Genomic DNA, 25,384 nt, shown 5'->3' with positions numbered 1-25,384 from the left:
ATTCCGCTGTGGCGACCCCAGATTAATAAAGGGACTAAGCCCTTCAAAAAGAAAATGAATGAATGAATGAATGAATGAATGAATGAATGAATATGAAAATGCCATTATGGATAGTCATTGCATGTATCTAAATTACTCCACCTACCTATTTTCAATAATAATGAATGACATTAGTTAATTGCAGATCTGTTTCCTCGCTAGTGAAGTATTCAGTTATTCCACTTACAAAGTCTGCCATGTATATAGTAAATCCGCTTCATGGCTGTAACTTACACCTAAAGGAAATGGGAACTGAGACTCTGATTGATTTAATGCACATTTCACCTAAAACACTCCCATAAATTATTAAAAGAATGAGGACAACCCTTTTATACCATTCTCTGACCTAGTTTACCGTTTTTCCCATCTTTAAAATTGCAAAAGTGCATTTGGACATGCGCTAAGTGCTGTTGTATCATGTGTTTTTGTGCTTGGATCATTAAATTAGAGCCCTATGTGTCTGTGCACATACAGTCCTGTAGTCCACAGCCGTTGTTTGAGATGATGCTTGCACATGTGCACGTCACTATTTTCACAAACCATTTTTTGCATTCATTTACATGAAGATGATAATGGTATCTTTTTTTAAAAACTTACACTTGAAATCAGTTTTGAGTTTTTCAGGCCCCAAAAATCTGTTGTGTAAATAACTAAAAACAGCATAAAACATGTTCTGTTTTTCGTTTATTGTGTAAATATACCTTTTTAATGTTTACTGTCTGTCTTTATGTAACCACCAAAACACACTAAGAGATTAAGTTGAAAAATAGATGCGTAATGACATGAATTTCATCATAAAAATTAATTTCATTATGTATATACCAACCAGGGTGAAAATTACAGGGGTGTTTGGGAGGAATTGACCCCCCCCCCCTGATTTAGGCTTGTTTGTTTCTACATTATGCCTAAAAGTAAAGTCAAATTAGATGTAAAGTTTGTAAAGTTTGACCTAAAATAAGCTGAAAATAGCTAATCAGTTCAGAATACACTAAATAGCCTACCCACAAAACACTGAAAACTTCAGATGTAATTTAAATAAATACATACATTTGAAGCATGTATTACACAAATTAGCATTACTGAAGAAGTAGGCCCTCTGATCGTCAATGTATAATTTGCACGCTGATACCAACCATCTTGGTTTTTTTTATAATTATTTTTTCAAGGTTTTCATCTTTAATAGATGGGACAGTAGAGAGTATTGACAGTAAAATATGGGGAGCAGAAAGGGGGAAAGGATCGGCATAGGACCTCGATTCGGGAATCGAACTTCGGTCGTCTTGAGCACCAGAGTGGGCGCCGACCTAACCATCTTGTTTTAATGCCCACAAAATGGCATAATAAACAACCCCATGCCTTGTGTATCAATTTAGGAATGGGAAGAAACGCCACTCAAACATGACTAAACATGCATAGAAATTACTTTTATTCCTACATAAAAATCAGGGGTCCGCAGGGGTCTTAAAATGATTAAAAGCTCATAAATCAGTTTTGAGAAATGTAAAAAGTATCAAATGCTATTTTACAAGGAATTAAATCTTTCATTATTTTTGATTGTACAATGTACAGTTGAAGTCAGAATTATTAGCCCCTCAGAATTATTAGCCCCCCTGTTTATTTTTTCCTAATTTCTGTTTAACAGAGAGAAAATGTTCTCAAAACATTTCTAAACATAATAGTTTTAGTAACTCATTTCTAATAACTGATTTATTTTATCTTTTTTATTATCTCAAATTAAAAACTGTTTTTATTCTTAAATAAAACAAATAAGACTTTCTCCAGATGAAAAGATATTATCAGACATACTGTGAAAATTTCCTTGCTCCGTTAAACATCATTCAAAGAGGGCTAATAATTCTGAGTTCAACTGTATGTTTGATTGTACTAAAGTCTGCCTGAATTTAATCTGTGAATATTAGGGTGCTGTGTAGTTTATGAAATCAATAATATGCTGCTAGATTTGACGTCACGCTGCTTTGTTTACTGCAGGCAACACTGTTAGTTCTGCTGTTCTATCTGCTTGTTAAGTGTGACGTCAAGCAAAGCGGCTTCTGGGTCCTATCGCTCTATCAAACTACACCAGGGGGCTCATCAAATGGTAATAATAAACGTTTAAAAGTGCTGTAATACTTTCAAAAATCACGATCGCAATGTGTGTGTGTGTATGTATGTATGTATGTGTGTGTGTATATATATATATATATCCATGTCTAATATCCGATGGCCAGAAAGTAATTCATTTCTTATAAATTGTTAAAATTTTGGTATTTGTGATGCAGCAAACCCAGAAACTGGTGTGCACACCATGATTTATAGTGTACCACTAAACAAGTATTTTTTCATTTCAAATGAGTAGCGGGTTGGACCCGGAAACTGTATTTGACCCGGAAACAGTATTTGATACGTCATCAATATGTCACAACTTAACAAGCGGATAGCCGCCAGCTGCTGGATTAGCATTTTTATTCCGTATATAAATAATGGTTTAGTTTACGATTACTTTCTTACAATCAGTATTAAATAAATATACTACAAGTTAAAATGTCGCCAATGAAACAAACATCACTACTTTTTATACACATATACTCTTATTTATTTAACAACAAACTTTACATGCCATATTGCACATAACATCAGCACATAGAACGCTCATTCATTCATTCATTAATTTTCTTTTCGGCTTAGTCCCTTTATTATTCAGGGGTCGCATAGCGGAATGAACTGCAACTTATCCAGCATATGTTTAAGCAGTGGATGCCCTTCTAGAAGCAACCAATCATTGGGAAACACCCATACACTCTCATTCACACACATACAACACGGACAATTTAGCTTACCCAATTCACCCATAGTGCATGTCTTTGGACTGTGGGGGAAACTGGAGCACCCGGAAGAACATATATCGTTGTATATAGTAATATACCTGTACATACACTCGTCAATTTGTATATTCGCATTCACTATTTACTTCTATTTAATTATTTTTTTACAAATTCCTTGTATGTGTGAACATACCTGGCAAAAGAGCTCTTTCTGATTCTGATGTTACTGGTTGAAAGCTAAAGTGGCGATGAGGTGTTGAAATGTGTGGAAAGAGTCTTGAAATGTATTGAATTTCCTGTAAATGTCCAGAAAATACATTACCTTCATTGTGACATACATTCACACGCACGCATGCATTTTTTTTTACTGGGTCATTGGGTTCTCAGTGCATTATCATGCAGGAGTGAATATACCACACATTAACTTAATTATAAGATTCATCTAAAATCAATCCAGCTTCACTTTAACCATTATACGTCTCCCTCATATACTTCTCTCCCCACTTCCTACAAGCATTAAGACCTCTCAGTGGGACAGAAAAGCCTCATCCGGTCAGGAAAGCTCTGTTTCAGACAGATCAATAACTAACAGACACATGTTCATGTCTTTCAGCTTGACATCAGAATCTTGCCAAAGCTGAGCAAGTTTTAAACATCTCTAAAGATTAAAGAGTAGAATACGCTCAGTCTGCTGATGGATCTTTGTAATTGCAGAGGGATTTCATTCATTTGGATGCGCTAGAGTGGAAGGCTGTGCTTGAAACTGATCCAGAAACAGCAGAGCGCAGCGCCAGTTTGGTGTCCCCCACTCGTTATAGAGAGTCCCCTGAGAGAGGGCCTCTCGGTGGGGTCCCAGAGCACCTGAGCCCCTGTCAGACACCAAACACACAGATGCTGTGTCTGCTAGTGCATTAACGCAGCATATGTCAGTGCTGGATCAGATGACATTTTTTTCTCTGACTGAAAGAAAATAAATAAATAAACTATCATGATTGGTAAATGCAAGTTAGTGTAGTCAGTGCAGCTGGGAGAGCTTTTAATGCATAGAACATTCTATATAATTGGTGGTTCATAACGCTGTGACGACCCTTGATAAATAGCTACTGAGCTTCTATAACAGTACTATAAAGCACTACCCAGACTAAGCTGAAGAAAAATGAATGAATGAATGAATGAATGAACGAACTAATGAATGAATGAACGAATTGAATGAATGAATGAATGAATGAATGAATGGACGAATGAATGGATGAACAAATGAAAGAATAATTAGGTGCGTTCGACTTCATGCAGCGCTGTACAGAAATTTTGTCCGGAAAGTACCGCAACAGAACTCGATTGGTTCAGCCGATGCAGCATCTGAAGAGCGACTGCTGGAGCTGCGATGAGGACACTGATATTATACGATTGGTCGAGTTCACCACGACAACAACCACTTATGTTTCGGGTTTATTATTGGACAAATTCCGTCTCACAAATTTCAATACAAACAATACAAACAACTTTTTTATGCCATATCTATCTTATATATCATGCTTATTAAAAGGCTTCAAATATTTTACTGCAGTATCATCTTTTGTTAAATAATTTGTTCATAATGACTAGCTCGTTTGCATAGGTTTATTTCTAATTTTTTATACAGTTGTACTAGACTATTGTATTCAGCTCCATAAACGATTTAAATTATATATGTTTTAGTAAATAACCTAAATATTTACTCAAATCAGTCTTACAGACTTGTATTAAAATAGTTATCATTATTGATCCTGACACCCATATAAAGGTTTCTTAACAAATTAAGTTAAAATTATTTTATTAAATATAAAAATATATGATTCTAAAATATTTTATTTCTTGTCAAGCCGTTTATGCAAAAATTTGAAAAGTGACATTGATGTACAATTCCTGCTCTTTCTGGGAAATTTCTAGTGTAGCTCATTTATTTCTGTCCTTTTGTTCAATCTTTTTGGATTAAAGTACTTTTTAAAAAATGCTTACATTATCCAAAATAATCTCAAACATTTAGAATTAATCAAACACATTGTTTTAGGTTTTACATTATTACATATTGGAAAGTTTTATATCTATAAATGTAAATAAATGTAAACCCTTTTTAGCATATTCAAACAAGAACTGGAACAATATTGACATACCATTCAACATCTAGTAGCCTAAAGACTGATGTTTCAACTCCTAGAATTTGTGCTTGTTGTTTTGTTTAATAAGCCTATTCGTGGATATTTATTTTCTTTTTATGTGCCCTCTCATTTTTTTTCCCTTATTTCTCATGTGTTTGTTATATAGACTACTTAAATTTAATTCATAATTCCCTTATTGTTTAAAAATTAACTATAGTTTGTATAGAGACAGTATTCTGTTTTATCTGTACTGTAAATCTTTTTGTTGTTATTGCAATAAATAAATAAATAAACAAACAAATAAATAAATGAATGATCACGTCATGTGATCGGTCATCATGACAGCAGCAACTTTGAGCCCTGAGGTGTCCGGCTTGACGGCTCCATTGTCAATTCCGTCCCCGCCTGCGCTCAGCTAATCTCATTGATTGCTGGCTGCAGCTGTGCTTCATGTCGAACGCACCTAATGAATGAATGAATGAACGAACAAATTAATAAGAGAATGAAGAAATGATCGAACAAATAAATTGATAAATAAACAAATGAATGAATGGAGTGAACAAACAAATGAATTAATGAACGAACGATTGAACAAACAAATGAACAAATGAATGAACGATCAATGAATGAACGACTGAATGAAAGAATAAACAAACAAACATCTGAACAAACAATTGAATGAGTGAATGAACGAACGAACGAACGAACGAACGAACGAACAAAAGAATGAACGAACGAATGAACAAATAAATGAATTAATTAATTAATTAATGAACAAATGAATGAATGAAAAAATAAATAAATGAATGAATGAACGAACCAACGAACAAACAAATGAACGAACAACGAATGAACGAAAGAATTAATAAACAAACAAATGAATGAATGAATGAATGAATGAACAAATAAATAAGTGAATGAACCAATGAAGGAATGAGTGAACGAACCAATGAATGAATTAACAAACCAACGAATAAACAAACAAAAGAACGAATGAATGTTTGTATGCGCGAACAAACGAATGAACAAACAAATGAATGAATGGTAAATTAACTAAAGAAAATACATTTCTGGTTCCCAAATGAAGCTTATTTCATGTTTACCCTGTATCTCTAGAGGTGAACACAAGTAAGCGAAACTAGTTTAGCTTACTCGGAGCCATGTGTGTTATTGTTTTAAAATGAAAAGAGACTCAAAGGCCGTCCTGTAGCCAGCGGATTAAAGAAACGACTAGCAACCTTGCTCTGGAAAAGCTGACATATGCTATTAAAGGGAGATTTCAAGATTTTTGTCAAATATAGACCTCCTTTCAACACTTTTGTAACCAGGTGGACACATTTGTGGCTGCTGGATAATGTTAAACCTTTTTTGTGTCTGTTGTTCAGATGTCTTATATTCCAACAGAACAAAGATAGAAGATAGATGAATGGATCCTTTACGATTAATGATAACAATATATAAAACTTTGGCATATTAGTATTCTTTTGTTCAGCAAAGATATAATAAAAGGGACAGCAAATATATTTATAATTACAGTATTTCTATTTAAAGCAAGTGCTATTCTTTTTAAAGTTATTTTTATTCATCAAAGAAAAATGTATCACTGTTTGTTTTACCCATTTTTAACCACTGATAAAAATAAGCACCATGAGCACATATTCAGCATATTAAAAGGATTCTGAATGTGACACTGAAGACTGGAGTAATGATACACACAATTCAGATATGCCAACTTTTCCCTGAGCATTTTGTCTTATTTTAATTATTATTGTTTTAATAAAACTCTATTTTAGTGTCTTAGACTTTTTGAGTTTTTTTAGAGTCTGTTTTAGTTCATCTCTGTTTTTTGTTGATACTTGTTAATCAGACTGCTTTATTTTAAGGATCTAGGCGCAAAGTCTAAAGTGCATGGTGCAAAAACATTAAGGGGGTGTCTGGATCCACTTTTGCTATTTTATTGACAGAAAATTGCCTGTAACTGACAAAAGCCCCCTGAGATGAAGGCATGGAGGCATTGGTTTTGTACTGATGTAGGAAATAATAATTTTTGTAATATTTTAATCCATAAATTTTTTTCATTTGTAAAGATATTTGTGTATTGCTGTACATCATCTGTGTATTAAGCAATGTGTAAGTGTTTAAACCTGCATAGGCGCATAACTAACGTGCTCTGTGCTGGACTTTATAGCAGCTTTTAGTCAGTCAGTGGTGCAGTCTGTTTCAGTTCTTCAAAATAGCGACGTGTCAACAATACGCCTTAACACACCTCCTTTTAGGCCGACACACCCATGAGTCCACAAAGTGGCACAAATGGATTTGCTATTTAAACAACGTAGTGCAAAACGTGAAAATTACTGTTACACTGGTAACAGTAAAGTGTTTCAGGCTCATTGTGAATATGTACCCCCGTATACATTTCTGGCTACATAATTCGAGCTCTTCAGAAATGGCAAGTCATTGTATGATTGTATCATTGTATAATGATGGTTTGTTCTGTAGACAATAGGGAAAAAAAATTGCTTAAGGCGGCTAATAATATTGACCTTAAAATGGTTTAAAAAAAATTAAAACGGCTTTTTTTTCTAGCCGAAATAAAACAAATCAGACTTACTCCAGAAGAAAAAATATTATAGGAAATACTGTGAAAAATTTCTTGCTCTGTTAAACATAATTTAGGAAATATTTGAATAAGAAAAAGGGGCTAATGATTTTGATTTCAACTTTTTATATGTTGCCATCAAAAATGTAGATTTTTTTTTTTTTCATCAGTAAAATATTTAAAAAATGTTAATGTATATTGGGCTACGTATTCACAATGAGCCCGTGTTAGATATATTGTGCAGCCATAGTTAATTGCGTGAATTGTGACCTCAACTAAAGTGTTACTCGCTATACTGCTAAATTCTGTATATTGGGCTTTTCAAACTAACACATCAATGTTTCAAAAGCACCACAGACCGCAGAAGTGTCTACATTTCTGAGAAGTGAACTTACCGGTGACTTACTTATAATTGCTTCTCAGATTAAACCCAGGCTACGAGAATCCCAGGCTACTTTATAATCACAAAAGTTCAGTCATGGTTTCTGCTCCACTGGCCTCATTCCATTGTGCAGGCTGAAGGAACACTTTTAATTCATGGTATTTGTGAATAGGAGTAAGATATTAAGAAATAAAAGATATTCTGGCATGAGGTCTTAGATATCTGAATCATCAATCTACTGTGATGCATCCTGGAATATTAATAGCTCTAAGTCACAACAGCCAATCAGAGGCATTTAAGTTTGTAGAATCCATTTACTGCTTAAAACGTTTTCTTTATTAAATGTTATAGTAGTAATAAGAAATTCATTACGTAAAAGACCATTTCATATGTTACAAAAAAAGATTTGATGGATGTTAGTGAATGGACTCTTTGCTTTCTAGGCTCTGTTTATTTCATTGAGAATAAGTTTTTGGTCTTCAAGCTGTTAAAGCCCAAAGTAAGCTTGGATTAAACTTATCCAGTTGAGCACACGGCTTTTGTAACACATGATACCGGCAATGGAGTGGGGGATCCAAATGCAGCGTCTTTATTTCCAAGAGTAGTCATTCAGGCAATGGTCAATACAGGAGCAAAAAGGTACCTACAGGGCAATCCAAAAGAGTAGTCATGTCACAGGCGAAGATATCGGTACAGGTGGCTATAGCAGCATAAATTAACAAACAAAGAGAGGGTCAGGAAACACAGCACAGAAAAACAAGACAAATGTTGCGTCCCAAATCTCATACTTATGCACTATTCTACATTTTGTAGTAGCGCGTTCACAGTAAAAACGCTAAAAATAGTAAGAGCACTTTAAATACCCGGATGATGCACTAATTCAACTGTTAAAAATGAAGTGTGGAATGTTGGACACTTCACACACTAAATGACCGCAGCTTTGCTGAAGTAGCGGAAGCTATCGAGCTATCGAGCACTCATGTTGGATTACTTTATTTTGGTTTGTGATTGCAAAATTCTCCTACGAGAGTGATTATAGCGCCTCCCGATGGTGAATGCAGTTATACTCATGGCTGGTATTATTTGGTAGTTTAGTAATTTGTTTCACTAATTCGGCGACCCTCAAACGTCATCTAGGAAAAGGTTTGATTTTCCACGGAGTAAAATAACCATTAGTGTTCCATTTGACACTACATACATATACTATGCTGTTGAGTGTGTAAGTGCATAAGTGCATAGTGTATAGTGTGCCATTTGGGTCGCAGCTAAAGAAATGCTTCGTAGTGCTACAGGATAACAAGACTAAGCTATGTGTATGAGAAAGTGAAGTGGGTATTTATAGTCCGTGTAATGATTAAAAACGAGCTACAGCTGTTTGTGAGTGTCTGGATTATTGTCAGCTGTTGCAGGAGTTGATGGGTGCAAAGAGTTCTGGGAGTTGTAGTTCTGCAGGAATACCGGAATAAATCTCCAATGTTGGTAACACTTTAAAATGGGTTTTAAAAGAAAATAAAAACTGCTTTTATTCTAGCCGAAATAAAGCAAATAAGACTTTCTCCAGAAGAAAAAATATTATAGAAAAAACTGAAACATTTCTTGCTCTGTTAAACATCATTTGGGAAATATTAGAAAAAGAAACAGGGGCTTATAATTTTGACTTCAACTGTGTATATATTGCCATCAAAAATGTTTTAATCAGTAAAACATTTTTAACTAAAATTGTGGTATTTTTTTGACCATCAAAGTATTGGCATGCAGTATGTAAATCACCAAGGAACTCGACTTCGACTTAAAGGGCACCTATGGTAAAAAAATCTACTTTTCAAGCTGTTTGGACAGAAATATGTGCAGGTATGGTGTATAGACCATCATATTGGGGTGATATAAACACACACAGTCCTTTTTTTAAAATTTAACAACATAAAACGGTGGACCAATTGGAGCGGTTTTCAGACCGACCGCAACTTTACATAGGAGTGCGGTCCCCCCGCCCACCGAATTGATTGACAGCTGCGTGTAATAACATGTCCCAGTAGTCATGTGTATAATTATATCAACAAGACCTGATGTGCGCAAAGCAACCGGGAATAAAAGGTGTGTTCAGTTCGCTAGGATCATCAATCATCATCAAATGTGATCAAGAGTGAGTTTCACATGTTTAAAATGTTTTAAAACAGAGCATGTGTGTAATGAAGTACAGCAATTCACTTCAGCTTTACTTCATCAGCACAGCCGCTTGTCAGAACAATTATAAAGGAAGACGCTTCAGTCGCGGTTTGTGGACGTTAAATCAGGTTTATTTTGTACATTAACATAACATATCCATACAGCAGTGGAGATTAACCTGTATCCTGCCATATTTGCATGCAAAAAGAGTGCAAAGCTAAACGCGCTCTGTCTGTCTTTGTGTGTGTCTGCTGCGGTATGTGTGTGTGTGTGTGTGCGGGCGAACTTTGCGTGACTCATCGATGCAACTGCACAACAAATACTCATTGGTAAAGTTCTTATTGTAGTATTTCTCACAAACGCTACGTGAGATCTGCTTCCTTTAAGTCTGTCTGTTGTCTGACACAGCCGAGGGAGGAGATTAAGGCACGTAGAAAGGCACGTAGAAACGGTGGGCGGGGAGGACTAGCCTTAAAGGTGCAGTATGACAAAACAGTCCCCTAGGTCAAAAATGTATCAAATAGAATCTTGCAAAAGGTATAATGAAAAATCTGATGGGTGTTTTGAGCTGAAACTTTACAGACACATTCTGGAGACGCAAAACACTTATATTAAATCTGAAAAAAAGGGCTAACCTAGGTGCCCTTTAAAAATCCTTTAAATGAACTACTGAAGAAAATATGTTAGCTACATTTATTAAATTAACAGAAAATCTTCTATTTAAAAAAAAGACTTTAAAGAGCTGAAGAGCATCATTTCTAATTTCCAAAGCCTCTTAAGAGAACTGAGTCTGGAACCGGAAGATTGAGTAACATCTATTTCAGGAATGGCAACCAAACTAATCGATGGCATTCACTAATGCACATAAAGAAGAGTATGGATGCTGCTGTCAGCACTATTTACGCTGTATGTGTATCTGTATATATGACAGTTACTGCGGCCCCCTCATGACTTTGGGTGTGGTGTGCAGAAATACTTATCTAGTATTTGCAGGACTGTCTGTGTGCTCTTGAACACGTGCCTATTATTAATATGCAGGGCCAGACAGAATATCCAGACTTTTTTTTTTTTTTTTTTTTTAGAAATTCTAAATCAGTCTTTTATTATTATCATTATTAATTATATTATTAACAATAATAAATATATTAATTAATAAATATGTATATTTATTATTAATAATAAATTAATAACTTTAAAATAAGGTTCCAGTATTTACCATAAACTAAGAATGACCAATACCTGTAGAGCATTTATTAATCAATTATTTAATTGGTTAATGCACTGTGAGATAAAACAATAAATGTCTTTCTTTTCATTAACAAACATGAATAAATACTTTAATTAATGCATTGTTTGTTGTTTGTTCATTTTTGTAAGTACATTAAAGTGTTACAAAAACTTAGATGCTGCAGAATTTTCGAATACTTTCTAATAACTTTTAAATTTTCATTCATTCATTCATTCATTCATTCATTCTCCTTCAGCTTAGTCCCTTTATTTATTAGGGGTCGCCACAGCAGAATGAAACGTCAAGTTGTCCAGCAAATACAGCTGCCCTTCCAGCCGCAACCCTGTACTGGGAAACACCCATACACTCTCACATTCACACTCATACACTATGGACAATTTAGCTTATTCAATTCACCAATACCGCATGTCTTTGGACTGTGGGGGAAACTGGAGCAAACCCACGCAAACAGTGCTACCCACTGAGCTACCGTGCCACCACTTTTAAATATATAACATGTATATACACTGTAAAAAATATCTGTAAATTAGCGGTTGTCAGTTTTTGTGCATCATCTTTTGTTTTTTCACATATTTATGTTTTTCAATTGGGTTCTGGGACCCTGATCTTTTATCCAAAAACTAATAATGTTGAAAAGTTTGAAAAAGTTACTTTTATTAACACTTTTAATAGATTAAAGTGATATATTGTCTGAATTGTTGTTGTAAATTACAGTACAAAAACCTGGTAATAAACTGCCAGTGCTATTACTGTTATTTTACAGATGTACAGTTGCAATCAGAGTTATTAAACACCCTTTGAATTTTTTTGTCTATTTTAAATATTTCCCAAATGATGTTTAACAGAGAAAGGACATTTTTCACAGTATGTCTGATAATATTTTTTATTCTGGAGAAAGCAATGGCATTCTTTAAAAATAGTTGTAAATGATACACTAACAGACTTTGGTATGGTTCAAAAGCTTTTTACTATAAATTACCCTGCTGATAAATCCAGCTTAAACCAGCCTAGGCTGGTTGGCTAGTTGGCTGGTTTTAGCTGGTCGACCAGCCTGCTTTTAGAGGGGTTTTGGCCATTTCAAGGCTGGTTTCCAGCCATTTCCAGCCTGCTCTTAGCTGGAAAATGACCAACTAAAACCAGCTTGACCAGCCTGGTTTAAGCTGGACATAGCTGGTTTTGGCTGGGCTCCCAGCCTGGCTAGGAAAAGGCTGGAAACCAGCCTGGAAATCGCCAAAACCCCTCTAAAGCAAGGCTGGTCGACCAGCTAAAACCAGCCAACTAGCCTAGGCTGGTTTAAGCTGTTTTTTTCAGTAGGGTAATATTGTATTTTAGTTGAATTACTGGTGTGTGGGATCGGTGCAGTGCTTTGAAACGGTAGAAATGTACGTAATCAACGCCTAATCTCTCGCTATAGACTTTACTAAGCCATAAGGATGTTTAAACCTTTGAATCAAAATTCGAAGCAGTCACATGGGTATAGGCGGAAATTAAAATTCGGACATCACTGATCACGTGATTACAGCTAAATCAAGCTCCGGTACACTGCTTCACTGCGAGTTTTTTGAGACATGCTTCGAAGCCTTGGAGCACAACGTCACATCACTAGAAACGAGTTATTAAAACTATTTTGTTTAGAAATGTGTTAAAAAAATCTTCTGTCCATTAAACAGAAATTGGGGAAAAATATATACAATAATCCACATAATTATTGACTAATATCCATATTGTTTTTTTTACTCTCTTTTCTTCATGTCTTTCTTCCAGCCATCTTACCTGCTCCCGCTTTGCCTGTCCTATCCTTTTTCTCAGTTTTCTTCCTATCCTCGTTCTCCTCTGTCCCACACTGGGGAAAGAAGATGAGTCGGTCTCCCACCCCTAAAGGGACGCCGGTCCAGCACAGTCCCGTAGACGGAGAATGTCTGGAGGGAGAAATGATCCAGTCTCCGCAGCAGTCCACGCCGTCCAGCGGCCTGAAGAAACGCGTCTCCAGCCTCCTGCAAAGCCCTGTGAGTCTTTAATTTGCACTAATGAGGGGGAAAAAGCATTTGTGTTTATAGCTTTAGGGGCTAATCGAGCGCGGTGCTGATCATCTACTTTTTCAGCAGTTTCATTTCCTGAAGCATTTTTCTGTAGTGATTTTCTCCATAGAGACTTGTCAGCACGAGAAAAACATAGTATGAAAATCTACTCAAAGAGATATTACTCTACACTGTCAAAAATGCTGGGTTCCACACGATCGATTTGTGTTGGGACAACATGAAGAAATTAAGTTACTGATTAGTTTTTGCAAATTTAAGTGAAATGAACCTAAAACAATTAAGTTGCAAAATTAAGAAAAAATTAAGTAAAAAAATTTATAATTGTGTTGTTTCTGCTGATTTTAAATAAGTAGTTTGAACAAACAGCAAATGTCATTTTTTAGTGTACCACAAAACAGAAAAGAGCTTGACTTTTTAATTGTTTGCAGTTGAAACAAAACCTAATTCTGTATTGGAGGTGAATGTTGAAATAAGTCAGATTCAGATCATAAAGTAATACGAAAGTTAAACTGAATTAAAATTCAGAATACATAAGTATGAAGATACAGTATGTTTAAGCATTATATACATATACAGTTGACGTCAGAATTATTAGCCGTTCTTGTATTTTTTTTCCTTTTTTTGAATATTTCCAAAATAATGTTTACAGAGCAAGGACATTTTCACAGTATGTCTGATAATATTTTTTCTTCTGGAGAAAGTCTTATTTGTTTTATTTCGGCTAGAATAAAAGCAGTTTTATTTTTTTAAGGTCAAAATTATTAGCCCCTTTAAATTCTATTATTTTCCATAGTCGTATAATCCATCGTTATACAATAACTTGCCTAATTACCCTAACCTGCCTAGTTACCCTAATTAACCTGGTTAAGCCTTTAAATGTCACTTTAAGCTGTATAGAAGTATCTTGAAAAATATCTATTAAAATATTATCTACTGTCATCATGGCAAAGATGAAAGAAATCAGTTCCTGATAACTTTGTTAGGATGTTTCTTTATTTTTATATTAAACATATTAACATATTTCTCCATGCAAAAAAAAAAAAAAACGAGTGTGAATTTTCTTTCAGAATCCCCCAGTTGCTTTGGGAATGATATGATAATGAGTGTAGTTATAGAGGTGAATGGCTTTCCCATGTGGCTGCTGTATGCTTTCAGAAAGCTCAGTAAAAGTGCAGTACATGGTACAGTATCTTCCATCCACAGAAGTCCCACATTGGTTAGCTTCCTTTTATTCGTCTGTCCACCCTTTAATGTCCTGCCTCCAATCCCTCTGTCCTCTCTCCCCTTCCCCCTCATTAGGTTCCAAAAGATATGATTATCTCCACAGCTCAGATATAATCTGGCCTGAATCACCACTGACAGCTGCAGAGAGAGAGAGAGAGAGAGAGAGAGAGAGAGAGAGAGAGAGAGAGAGAGAGAGAGGAAAGGGGAGGAGAAAACAGTGAGAGAGCAGTTTTAGGAGTAGCTGCAAAACAATATAATAGAACTGAAGAGCTCAACATTACACTCGAGGATGAGGAACAGTTGTCTCTTTCTCTGTTGTGGACTGATCTGGAACCTGGAACTCACGTATTCTTCCAGCTGTTTGTTTCCGTATGTTGTTCACAAATGTGTTTTTCTGTGTTTCTGTGGTATCGATTGTTTGTACTTGATTTACAACTTTTTAAAACTTTTTCTAATTCTTGCAAAAATTTTTAAAATCACTTAAAAAGGTCACACTTTTTATTATAAGGTTTCATTAGTTAATGTTTGTTAATGTATTAACTTACATGAGCTAATAATGAACAATACTCGTAAAGCGTTTATTAATCAACACTAAAAAAAATGTGCTGTTTGTTTCTGCAGACAAATTAATTGATTCATGTTTAATCCACTTAAATTGGTTTGGTTTTAGTTAATTTAGTTAACTTAATTCTTTCATGTTGTCCCAACACAAATCGATTGTGTGGAACCCAGCAATTTTTTGTGTAGTTCAGCATTTACTAATGCATTATTTACATCCAAGTTCCTGTTTGTTCGCATTATTTAATGCTAAGAGTTAACAAGAATTAATTAATGACTATAACTAATGTTATCAAACATGAATAAATGTTGTTATAAATCTGTTAATTGTTTGTTCGTGTTAGTAAATACATTAAATAATACAACCGTATTGTAAAGTGAAATGAATGTTTTTTTTTACCTTGTAAGGCTTAGTGCCCACATACGTGGACAGCACATTTTAGCTCTTAAGTGGCCGTTTAAAATACTTAGAATGTTGTATATTTTGTTACAGACATACAGTGTCATCCTGCAACTGTTTTGCAGCATATGAAATGTCCCAAACACTATTTTTAACTGTCCAAAATGGGAAGAAAATGTTGTTTTTACTCTCTGATAGTCAAAACATGTTCCCAAAAAATTCTATGTTATATATGCATTAAAAAACAGTCAGGAAAAAGTGTTTTATGTAAATTCTGACCACGAGTCCACATATATGGACATCATTTTTCTCTAAAAGTACATCATATCAAAAGATGATACTTCTAATTCTAATTAGGTTCCAATAAGCCCAAATAGCAAAGAGAAATAAAAAATGCATGTAAAAAATACCTTGGGCCTTAAGAGATTAAGACTTATGGCATAGAAGAATTATTTTTGGTTCCACAAATAACCTTTTGGTCAACAGTTCTTTAAATAACCTTTTGTACCTTTCCTATGTGAAGAACATTCAAAGTAGCTAAAAAAAAAAAAAAAAAAAAAAAAAAAAGTGATTTCCCCTATCAAGAACTTGCAAAGATTCTTTGGGTGTTAAAGTTTTTTAGCTGAACTATCAATGCCAAAACTGAAGCTTTGTTTTTAACACTGTATCAATATTCTTCAAATTGATAAACATAAGTTGTTGCTTAAACACTGTTCTGAAAATTGTTTCAGTTCTTAGTTTTTGCATAGAAGCTGTTGATTATCGTGTAGAAAAAAAAGATACTAATGAAATACTTGACCAAAGCCTAAATGTTTAAAGGCATAGAGCTTCACTTCACAAGTGAAGTTTTGAACAAGTGAAGGACGAGTAAATGATGCCATTTTTCCTTCATTTTGTGGTGAACTATTCCCCAAGTATGTACTTTTTCAGCAAAACCTTCAAGCTAATTTATAGAAAGATTTACTTTCATTCACTCTCAGAAATAAAGGTACAGGAGCTGTCACTGGGGCAGTACCATTTCAAAAGATACATATTTGTACCCAAAGGGTCCATAGTGGTACCTCAAAGGTAATTTTTAGGTACATTTGGGCACTCAAATGCACATTTGAGGTACCACTGTGGGTACAAACTCTCTTTGGGTACAAATATGTGTCTTTTGAAAAGGTACGGCCCCAGTGACAGCTCCTTTACCTTTATTTCTGAGAGTGTGGCATTGCTGTGAAAACCCTTTTTGCTGACATCACTGCATTTGTTTGTTTTTTTAATCTATGTTATTGCATTGTATATTTTTATTTGTTTATCTCATAATATTTATTTTTTTTATTTGGCACAATTAGTCAGAAATACAGTGCCTAAGAGAACGTGAATGCACTGCAACTTAAAGCACATGCACAACACTAACAAACACACATGCACGCAAATTCTCACAAAACGTGAAAATACAGAAACACACCGCAAATACTGCAGAGAGAAATGTGTTGGGGGACTTAAAGTGATGCACCCGACTGCTCCCTGTTTATTCAGTGGTTCATCTATCTTCAATTATGCAATTCATCAGATTATTAGTGTAAAAATATACAAACAATAAGGATCAGAATGACCAGGATGTTGAAATAAACCAAAAACTCACCTCTCTGTAACACGGGGAGTGACAGAGACAACTGAATTTAGGATCCACGTGCAGGTTTATTCAAAGTCAGGAAACACAGGTGCAAACAGATGTATAAAGGCAGTCCAGAATCGTAGTCAAATGTATCAGGCGAGAGGTCAGAAGGCAGGCGGCAGACAGGGAGAACTAGGTAAACAAGACTAGGGTCAAACCACAGGAAAACAAGACTAGGAGAACGCGTTGAAATGTCACTATACACATAACAAGACTCGGCCATGTGAATGAGTGTGTGTGCTGTTTAAATGGTGTTTGTAATCAGTTCTTGACGATCCTCAGGTGGTGCAAGTGTAATCAGTAGAGACTTGGAGAAGGTGTGAGTATGTGTGTGGCATGACTGAATATGTAGTCCATTAATGGCGGAATTGTAGTCCATGTGTGTTTGTGTGTGAGATCCAGAGATCTGGGAGTTATGATCGCTGGTGATAGTGACACTCTCAGATCTCCGAAAACACTGCCAAATGTAAACAGGAAGCAGTCAGGTACGTCACTTTTTGGGGTCCCCCGACACATTTCTGTTGTGATCTGTGCTATTTGCAGTGCATTTCTGTATTTGCATGTGTTGTGGGAATTAGAGTGTATGTGTTTTGCTAAAAATGTGCAATGTGAGTTGTAAAATTGAGTTTTTTTTATATCCATATGTTTTCTCAGAGGCATATATGAGCTCTCCCAGCCACCGTACAGCAGGCTATTTTGCATATGCAGTCCTAAAATCAACACCAAAAACCAGATTATGAATATCTTAATCATCTCCCTCAAACACTTCCCCATGTCAGACAAGATGACCAATATATCACTAATCTGTAATGTCAATATGCAGGCAGTATGTTGCTGAGCACTGCATGTCATTTGTGTGTTTCAGTCCTTTCGAGAGGAGCTGGATGTGTTGATTCAGGAGCAGATGAAGAAAGGAGGCAGTTCCTCCAACCTGTGGGCTCTCAGACAGATCGCAGACTTTATGGCCACTCACGGGTCTCCAGCCGCTCTGCCTGTCACTCCATCCAGTACGAAACACCATTACATCTGCTCATGTTTCATTAGTGCCTACATTACATTTCACACAAATCATACACCTCTTTATCAGCTTAGTGGATATGGAGTCTTAAACATTAGTGAATTATATTAAAGTCCATGTGAAATCAAAATGTACAATGTTTATTTAGCTAGCGTACACTATTATTCGTTAGCTGAACAATTAATCAGTGTAAAAAAATCAAGTTTGTATTGGTAATCTTTAGTCAAAATCTGCTCATTTACGTCTACATTTGGAGAAGCGGTCCTTCCTTGTTTACGTCAGTTTGACAGTTTCAGACTCAATATTCTTAACCACACCCCTATTACCATTTGTTTATTATGCACAAAAGAAAGCCCCGCCCGCTACTTAACATGCAGTTTCAGTAGGAAGTACATCAACATACTGAAATAAAAGCCTCAGCAACTTCTGGTTGATTCATACTTTGATATATAAGACAAAATGACATTTTTATCTCACTATTTTGACTTTCCCTTTAAATTAACACTGTACAATTATTATTAGCTTACATCCCAGATTTGTTTTTCTTCTACAGAATAAAGAATATCTAATTAATCTTGATATGAATTAATCATGATATTAAACTTTTCATATCCCAGTTTCAGGCATTCTCTGCTTACTGTTTAAAGTTTATATCTTTTTATAAACTTAGCAGTTTTAAAAACATAATAGTTTTAGCCATAGAAATTTTTATAATAGCAATTTTCCATATTTATGTGCTTTGAAATATCAGATTAAAAAGAAGCAATTACCTTTTTTAAACCTGTAGTGAAAATGAGCTTCCATTTCAGTTCACCAGTGCTAATTCCCATATCACTATTCTTCCATTTAGACGTATTAAAGTGACAGTTCACCCTAAAATGAACATTTCCTCATTATTTACTCACTCATTGATTTCTTTCTTATATTAAACACAAAACAAGATATTTTAATGAATACTATAGAAAAAGTACCATGCTGTACCCTAAAAATACAGCCTTAAACCAGCCTAAGCTGGTTGGCTGGTTTTAGCTGGTCAACGAGCCTGGTTTTAGAGGGGTCTTGACCATTTCCAGGCTGGTTTCAACCATTATGCTAGTTTAAGTTGTTGTTTTTTTCACCAGAGAACTCATTTATATCCGTAGTAGAAATAAAAATGCTATGGCTGTTTTTTCCAGCATTATTTAAAATATCTACCTTCCTTCTTGAAGAAACAAAACTCAATCAAGTAAAGGATGAGTAAATAATAGCTGAATTTTCATTTTGCGTGAACTATTCCTTTATTGTCGTTTTAAACTCAAATGTGAATGCGCTATATGCACAGCTAGTGTTTTTCAGCCATGATGAACTTTCTGTGAAAGCTTTATGTGACTGTTTTAAATTTCATAAGGTTGCTTTTACAGCATCGATGTTGTAATGCCATTACAATATAATCAGTTACATAGACTTAAGTAGCCATTTGGTTGTTAAAGCGTAAAAAGAAACGAAAGACCATTTAAACAGAGGCGCCGTCATTAGCAGCAGGCTAGTGCAGAAACTCCATTAAAAATACTGGGGTAAAATTAATTTCTGTATTTTAAAGACATGGTGTGGAAAAATATAATTTAATGCAGTGCTTCTTGTTTTGTCTGATATCCACTTTATATCGTATCTCAGCGAGGCAGTGAAGATCGCTGTTTTTCAAAGAAATCAGGTCTTAAATGCAGCGATTTTGTATAGGATGATAATTAACCGGAAGCCCTGGGGCTGGCTGATTGAATTTAAAAGTCCATGTGCATATACCCCACTTAAATGAATTTTATTGTGCTTCTCCGATTTACTTGAACTGTTAGTTTAGTCACATTTACACAAGTTTCTTTCATGTTGTCTGTTGCACTCTTTAGCTAGCGTAGCTCTTTTTACATGCGGTCCTTCATGACTGAGATGTTCACTGACATACACTTGTGTTTCTGTGCTCTGTCGTTCCTGAGCAGCCGTCACTATCGTAACCCCCATTAATGATCTGCACGGATGGGAGCCGAGCACTATGGTGAAGGGGGAGAGACTGATGCGCTGTAAGCTGGCCAGTGTTCACCGCCTGCTGGATCTGTACGGATGGGCTCAACTGGCCAACACATGCCTCACAGTAAGAAAACACAAGTCTGCAGTAAAATCCCATTTCAATTAAATAGATTTTATTTTTGGATGTTAGTATTAGTCTAAAGGGTTAGTTCACCCATAAATGTAATTCTGTTATTATGTTATTCTGTCTTAATTACCCACCCTTGTCCTCATCGGGCATGTCAAAAACATGTCAATAAGGCTAATTAATTTGATGTCAAAACCTTGACATCCATTTCACATACACACATTGATGCCCCTTTGACCACAACAAATAGCAACACATAAATTATAAGAAAAAATAAGATAATATATAAAAATATATACAGTTTAAGAAAAGTTTTATTCATCTGAAAGCTTCAATTCCAAATCTACACTGGATTATGTATCTCTAAAAAGGATGTAAACTACCTTGATGTCAAAATGAAATTCAACTAAGATCTAACACTGACAAAAATCTATTACAGGACAATTTTAGATGTTAATTTGATGTCTGCTTGACATCAAAGTTGTCAATTGACATCAAGTTTTGAAAATCAAGGTGCTTGCTGGGATGTCATTCCAATTCCATGTTACTTTAGACTAAACCTGAGAGCTCTCTCGGCTTCTGTAGATAGAAAATCATTGTCAGAACATTCAGTGGAATTCAGTGGTTCATGTATCATCATACAAAGCTCCAAGAACACATTCATTCATTTATTCAATTTCCTTTGGCTTAGTCTGTTTATTCAGCAGGGGTCGCCACAGCGGAATGAACCGCCAACTATTCCAGCATATGTTATACACATCGGATGCACTTCCAGCTGCAACCCAGTACTGGAAAACATCCATTCACACTTATTCACACACATACACTATGTGAAGTTTATTTATAAACTAATTTGAGAGGATCACATGCTTATTAATGTTTGTGGCGTTATCCAATTAATGATTCACCAATCAGACGATTCCTAAGCTACAATAAATACCCTAAGTTCCATATAACAGCCATCTTTATTTTGAAGAATCCCCCCTTACACCCCTACTCCTCCTCCTTTCCGAGATGGGTGACACTGTGGCCCAGTGATTAGCACTGTTAGCACCTCACAGCAAGAACGTCACTGGTTCTAGTTCTTACCAAGCCAGCTGACGTTTCTGTGCGGAGTTTACACATTCTCCTCGTGCTCACGTGAGTTTCACGGGGTTCCCCGGTTTCCTCCCACCGTCCAAAAACATGCAACTTAAGTTAATTGACTAATGCAAAACGGGAACCTAGACATGCTCCTAGTAAGTAGTTATCTCTTAAGAGCAATCACTATCTATTCATGAGCTTCTACAGTAGGGGAGTTCTCGAGATCTATCTGAGCTCAAACTCCCCTCTCGCCTTGCAAATGGGAGGGAGCCCCGTGCTAGAGTATCTAATGAGCTCAGGGCTCTCTCCCAGGACAGCATGCCAAACAAGATTTATAATCAATCATCAGCTAAGTGGGAACTCTTGAAGGCCAATTTAGTTTATTCAATTCACCTATAGCACATGTATTTGGACTGTGTGGGAAACAGAGGTACCTAGAGGAAACCCACGCGAACACGGGGAGAACATGCAAACTCCACACAGAAATGCCAATTCACCCAGCTGGCACTCGAACCAGCAACCTTCTTGCTGTGAGACGACAGTGCTAACCACTCAGCCACAGTGAGCCACCCTCCAAGAACACTCAAGAGTTCCCACTCTGAGCCACGTAAAAGTCAGGGATTTTTTTAAAGGGGGAGGGGCTACTTGATGTCCCGCCATCTCTTCATGTTTTCATTGCTCGATGAACAAAGCTGCACATTTAAACGCACTTCAGGGACCTTTACACCTTCTGTCAGCATGCCAAGACTGCTTCATAGTGCTTTTCTCTGAGAGCTTGATTGATTAAATTGGCTGTCTTTAACAATAAACGTCATTTAAGATAAATCATGTAACCTCATCTTGAAAAAATCTGCACTCTGCAGATTTGTTTAATGGTTCTTAATTATGTCTCTTATAATCACCCGCACTGCATTTGTGTTGTGATTCAGACATCTTTTAAATGAGCTTATTTGCTGCTTAAGAAACATTTCTTATTATAATCAATGTTAGGAACAGTAGTGCTGCTATATTGTTTTGTGGTTTCATATAGACTATTTCAAAGTGGTTATTTCATTGGCCTATGAATGTTTCCTGCTTGTTATCAAACTATTTCAGAACTTTAACATGAGGCACGTCAATCATAACTTAATCTTAAAACAACTATCATTACATTATTTATCAAAATGTGGCTCTTTTTGGATTATCAGAAGCTATAGAAATTAAAAATGCTAAACAGGAAATACGTTGGGACCAATTTTTTTGTTTACATCCCTCACAATGGTCTATACTTTTTCCTGCATGCAAGACAAGACACTGCAGGTACTGTAGGTCAAAAGAAATCCGAGCATTCTCACATTCTTCCCCACTTGATTACATTGGAAATTGCAGACATTTCTTTTCTAAAATGGTGTCTAAATATTCAAATGAGCCATTGTTGTGTTAAATATGTGTTCAGTTGCATACATTTTTAGCACAAAAATCTGAACATTAATGAATTTAGGGTTAAAATTCTTGTTTTTTTGGGGGGAGACATTTGAGAGTCAAGACTCTGTGATTTTAGTTGGGAAAACTTGAGCAGAGAGCGGAGTGAATGGGAGAGCACAACAAATCTTTTTTTTATTTACAATCCTATTCGCTCAAATGATAAAAGACAAAATCCACGATGTTGTTATAAAGGCATTCAGAAAAAGGAAAAAAATTGTGTGAGACTGATAAAGACAGAGGAGACTAATGTCAAATTTACTGTCCTGCCTCATACACGCTGTATTAGAAACGCCTCGCACAAGCAGTAATTTTTAATTTTTTTTGTAATTTGATGAAAAGATGATATACTACATATAGAAATACATATAAATGTTCATACGTTTTAAAAAAATCTAAATATTAAAAACTTTAGGGGTTTCAGATGTTGATGAGCGTTAAACGCATCACAACAGGCTTGTGAAAAGGGTCCAAACTTAATACATTTCCATGTATTTTTTGTACATTAAAAAGTTGTACAGTATATAATTGGCGAAGTTATATTCCAATGTATTTCTGAGTAAAAACCTTCAGAATATCCATTTGTTAATAAAACTGAAAGTTTGTTGTATGTTTGGGCTGCTGAGGTTGAGATTTATGGCTGAAAGCAGGAGAAAAAAACATGTAAAAATGGAATTTGCATAATAACAAGAATGACAAGTTGATAAAGTGTGGAAAAAAAGTGTATTTATCTTATTTTCTTTACATTAGACTGAAAAAAAACCTTTATATAAAGCCAAAAAGACCAAAATCTCATAATTTTCAGGTGCACATGTGTTTTACCTGCAGTGTCTTGACTTTAAACATTATCACCATAAAAAAATCTTATAAGAAGCTATCCGCTTGTTAAGTCATGATGTATGGGTGACGTATCAAGTACTGTTTCCGGGTCCAAGCCGCTACTCATTTGAGTTGGAAAAATATTCGTTTATGGCCACTTTTTAGTCATATCACACACTAAAGTGAATTTTATATAAAATCAGAGTGTACACAACAGTCTCTGGACTTGCTGCATTAAAAATACCAAAATTTTAAATTATTCACTTTCTGGCCATCTGATATTAGACATGGATATACAGTTGAAGTCAGAATTATTCACCCCCCTTTGAATTTTGTTTTCTTTTTAAAATACTTCCCAAATAATGTTTAACAGAGCAAGGAATTTATCACAGTATGTCTGATAATATTTTTTCTTCTGGAGAAAGTCTTATTTGTTTTATTTTGGCTAGAATAAAAGCAGATTGTAATTAAAAAAAAAACATTTTAGGGAAACAATTATTAGCCCCTTTAAGCTATATATTTTTTTCGATAGTCTACAAAACAAACCATCATTATACAATAACATGCCTAATTACCCTAACCTGCCTAGTTAACCTAATTAACCTAGTTAAGCCCTTAAATGTCACTTCTGTATAGAAGTGCCTTGAAAAATATCTAGTGAAATATTATTTACTGTCATCATGGCAAAGATAAAATAAATCAGTGATTAGAAATGAATTATTAAAACTATTATGTTTAGAAAGTGTTAAAAATCTTCTCTCCGTTAACAGAAAATGAGGAAAAAAATAAACAGAGGGGCTAATAATTCTGACCTTAACTGTATATTGAGATCGTGATTTTCGAAAGTATTACAGCGCTTTGTAAATGTTTATTATTACCATTTGATAAGTTTCTCCATACAGTTTGATAGAACGCTTGGACCTGGAAGCCACTTCGTATGACGTTACACTTAACAAGCGGATACATATTAAGTAAAACATGGGCATCATTGAATTTATTTATTTATTTATCAGGATCCCCATTAGCCACTAAACACAAAACAAAATTACATTAATACATAACAACAAAGACCAATAAAAAACATTAAAATACAAAATTCATACATAACATCCAGCTCAACAACCTAATATTGTGCCATAAAATGTTTCTTTTTTTAAACCTCATTTTACTTGTTACAAAGCATGTAATGTCTGATGGTAATTCATTCCATGTTTTCATTCCTCTATACATTACAGTCTGTTGCTTTGCATTAGTTTTTGAAACGGGAAGTGAAAAGAAACAGCAGTGATGTCAGAGTTTTCATTTATGAGTGAATTCTCCTTTCAACTTCAGATTGCTTTAAAGATTGATTGTTATATATGTACCGTGAGTTGTTGTTGATATAAGTGTGTTTTTCTCTGTGCAGATGCGTGTTAGTAAAGAACAGGAACATTTCCTGGTGCTGCCGGACGGTCTGGCCTACGGGGAGGTGACGGCCTCCAGTCTGGTGAGATTCTGTCCATGCAGTTTTACAATTTAAAAATATGTATAAACAACGAGGACATCCCCGGTGAGATGTTTTGGGGCAATTTCTCAGTTTTTGCTCATTTTTGAGTACAA

At 35.2% G+C, this 25,384-nt stretch overlaps 1 protein-coding gene across 4 annotated transcripts in view; it reads left to right on the top strand.

Moving 5' to 3' along the window:
* add2 (adducin 2 (beta)) overlaps nucleotides 1-25,384 on the top strand; it is a 63,094-nt gene that overhangs the window by 3,221 nt on the left and 34,489 nt on the right. For 3 of the 4 annotated variants that reach the window (XM_056457428.1, XM_056457427.1, XM_056457429.1), the window contains exons 2-5: nucleotides 13,160-13,401; nucleotides 18,145-18,286; nucleotides 20,268-20,419; nucleotides 25,191-25,271. In XM_056457428.1, coding sequence (XP_056313403.1) covers nucleotides 13,252-13,401; nucleotides 18,145-18,286; nucleotides 20,268-20,419; nucleotides 25,191-25,271 — 525 coding nt within the window. In that variant the 5' untranslated portion in view covers nucleotides 13,160-13,251. Of the gene's footprint in view, nucleotides 1-13,159; nucleotides 13,402-14,919; nucleotides 15,028-18,144; nucleotides 18,287-20,267; nucleotides 20,420-25,190; nucleotides 25,272-25,384 lie in introns of those variants that run through there. The other variant, XM_056457430.1, reaches the window with a different exon arrangement.

The sequence above is a fragment of the Danio aesculapii genome, chromosome 5 (assembly GCF_903798145.1).
Source record: "Danio aesculapii chromosome 5, fDanAes4.1, whole genome shotgun sequence".
Taxonomy (NCBI): Eukaryota; Metazoa; Chordata; class Actinopteri; order Cypriniformes; family Danionidae; genus Danio; species Danio aesculapii.
Note: the sequence above shows the minus strand (reverse complement) of the source record. Positions and strands in the feature narration are given on the sequence as shown.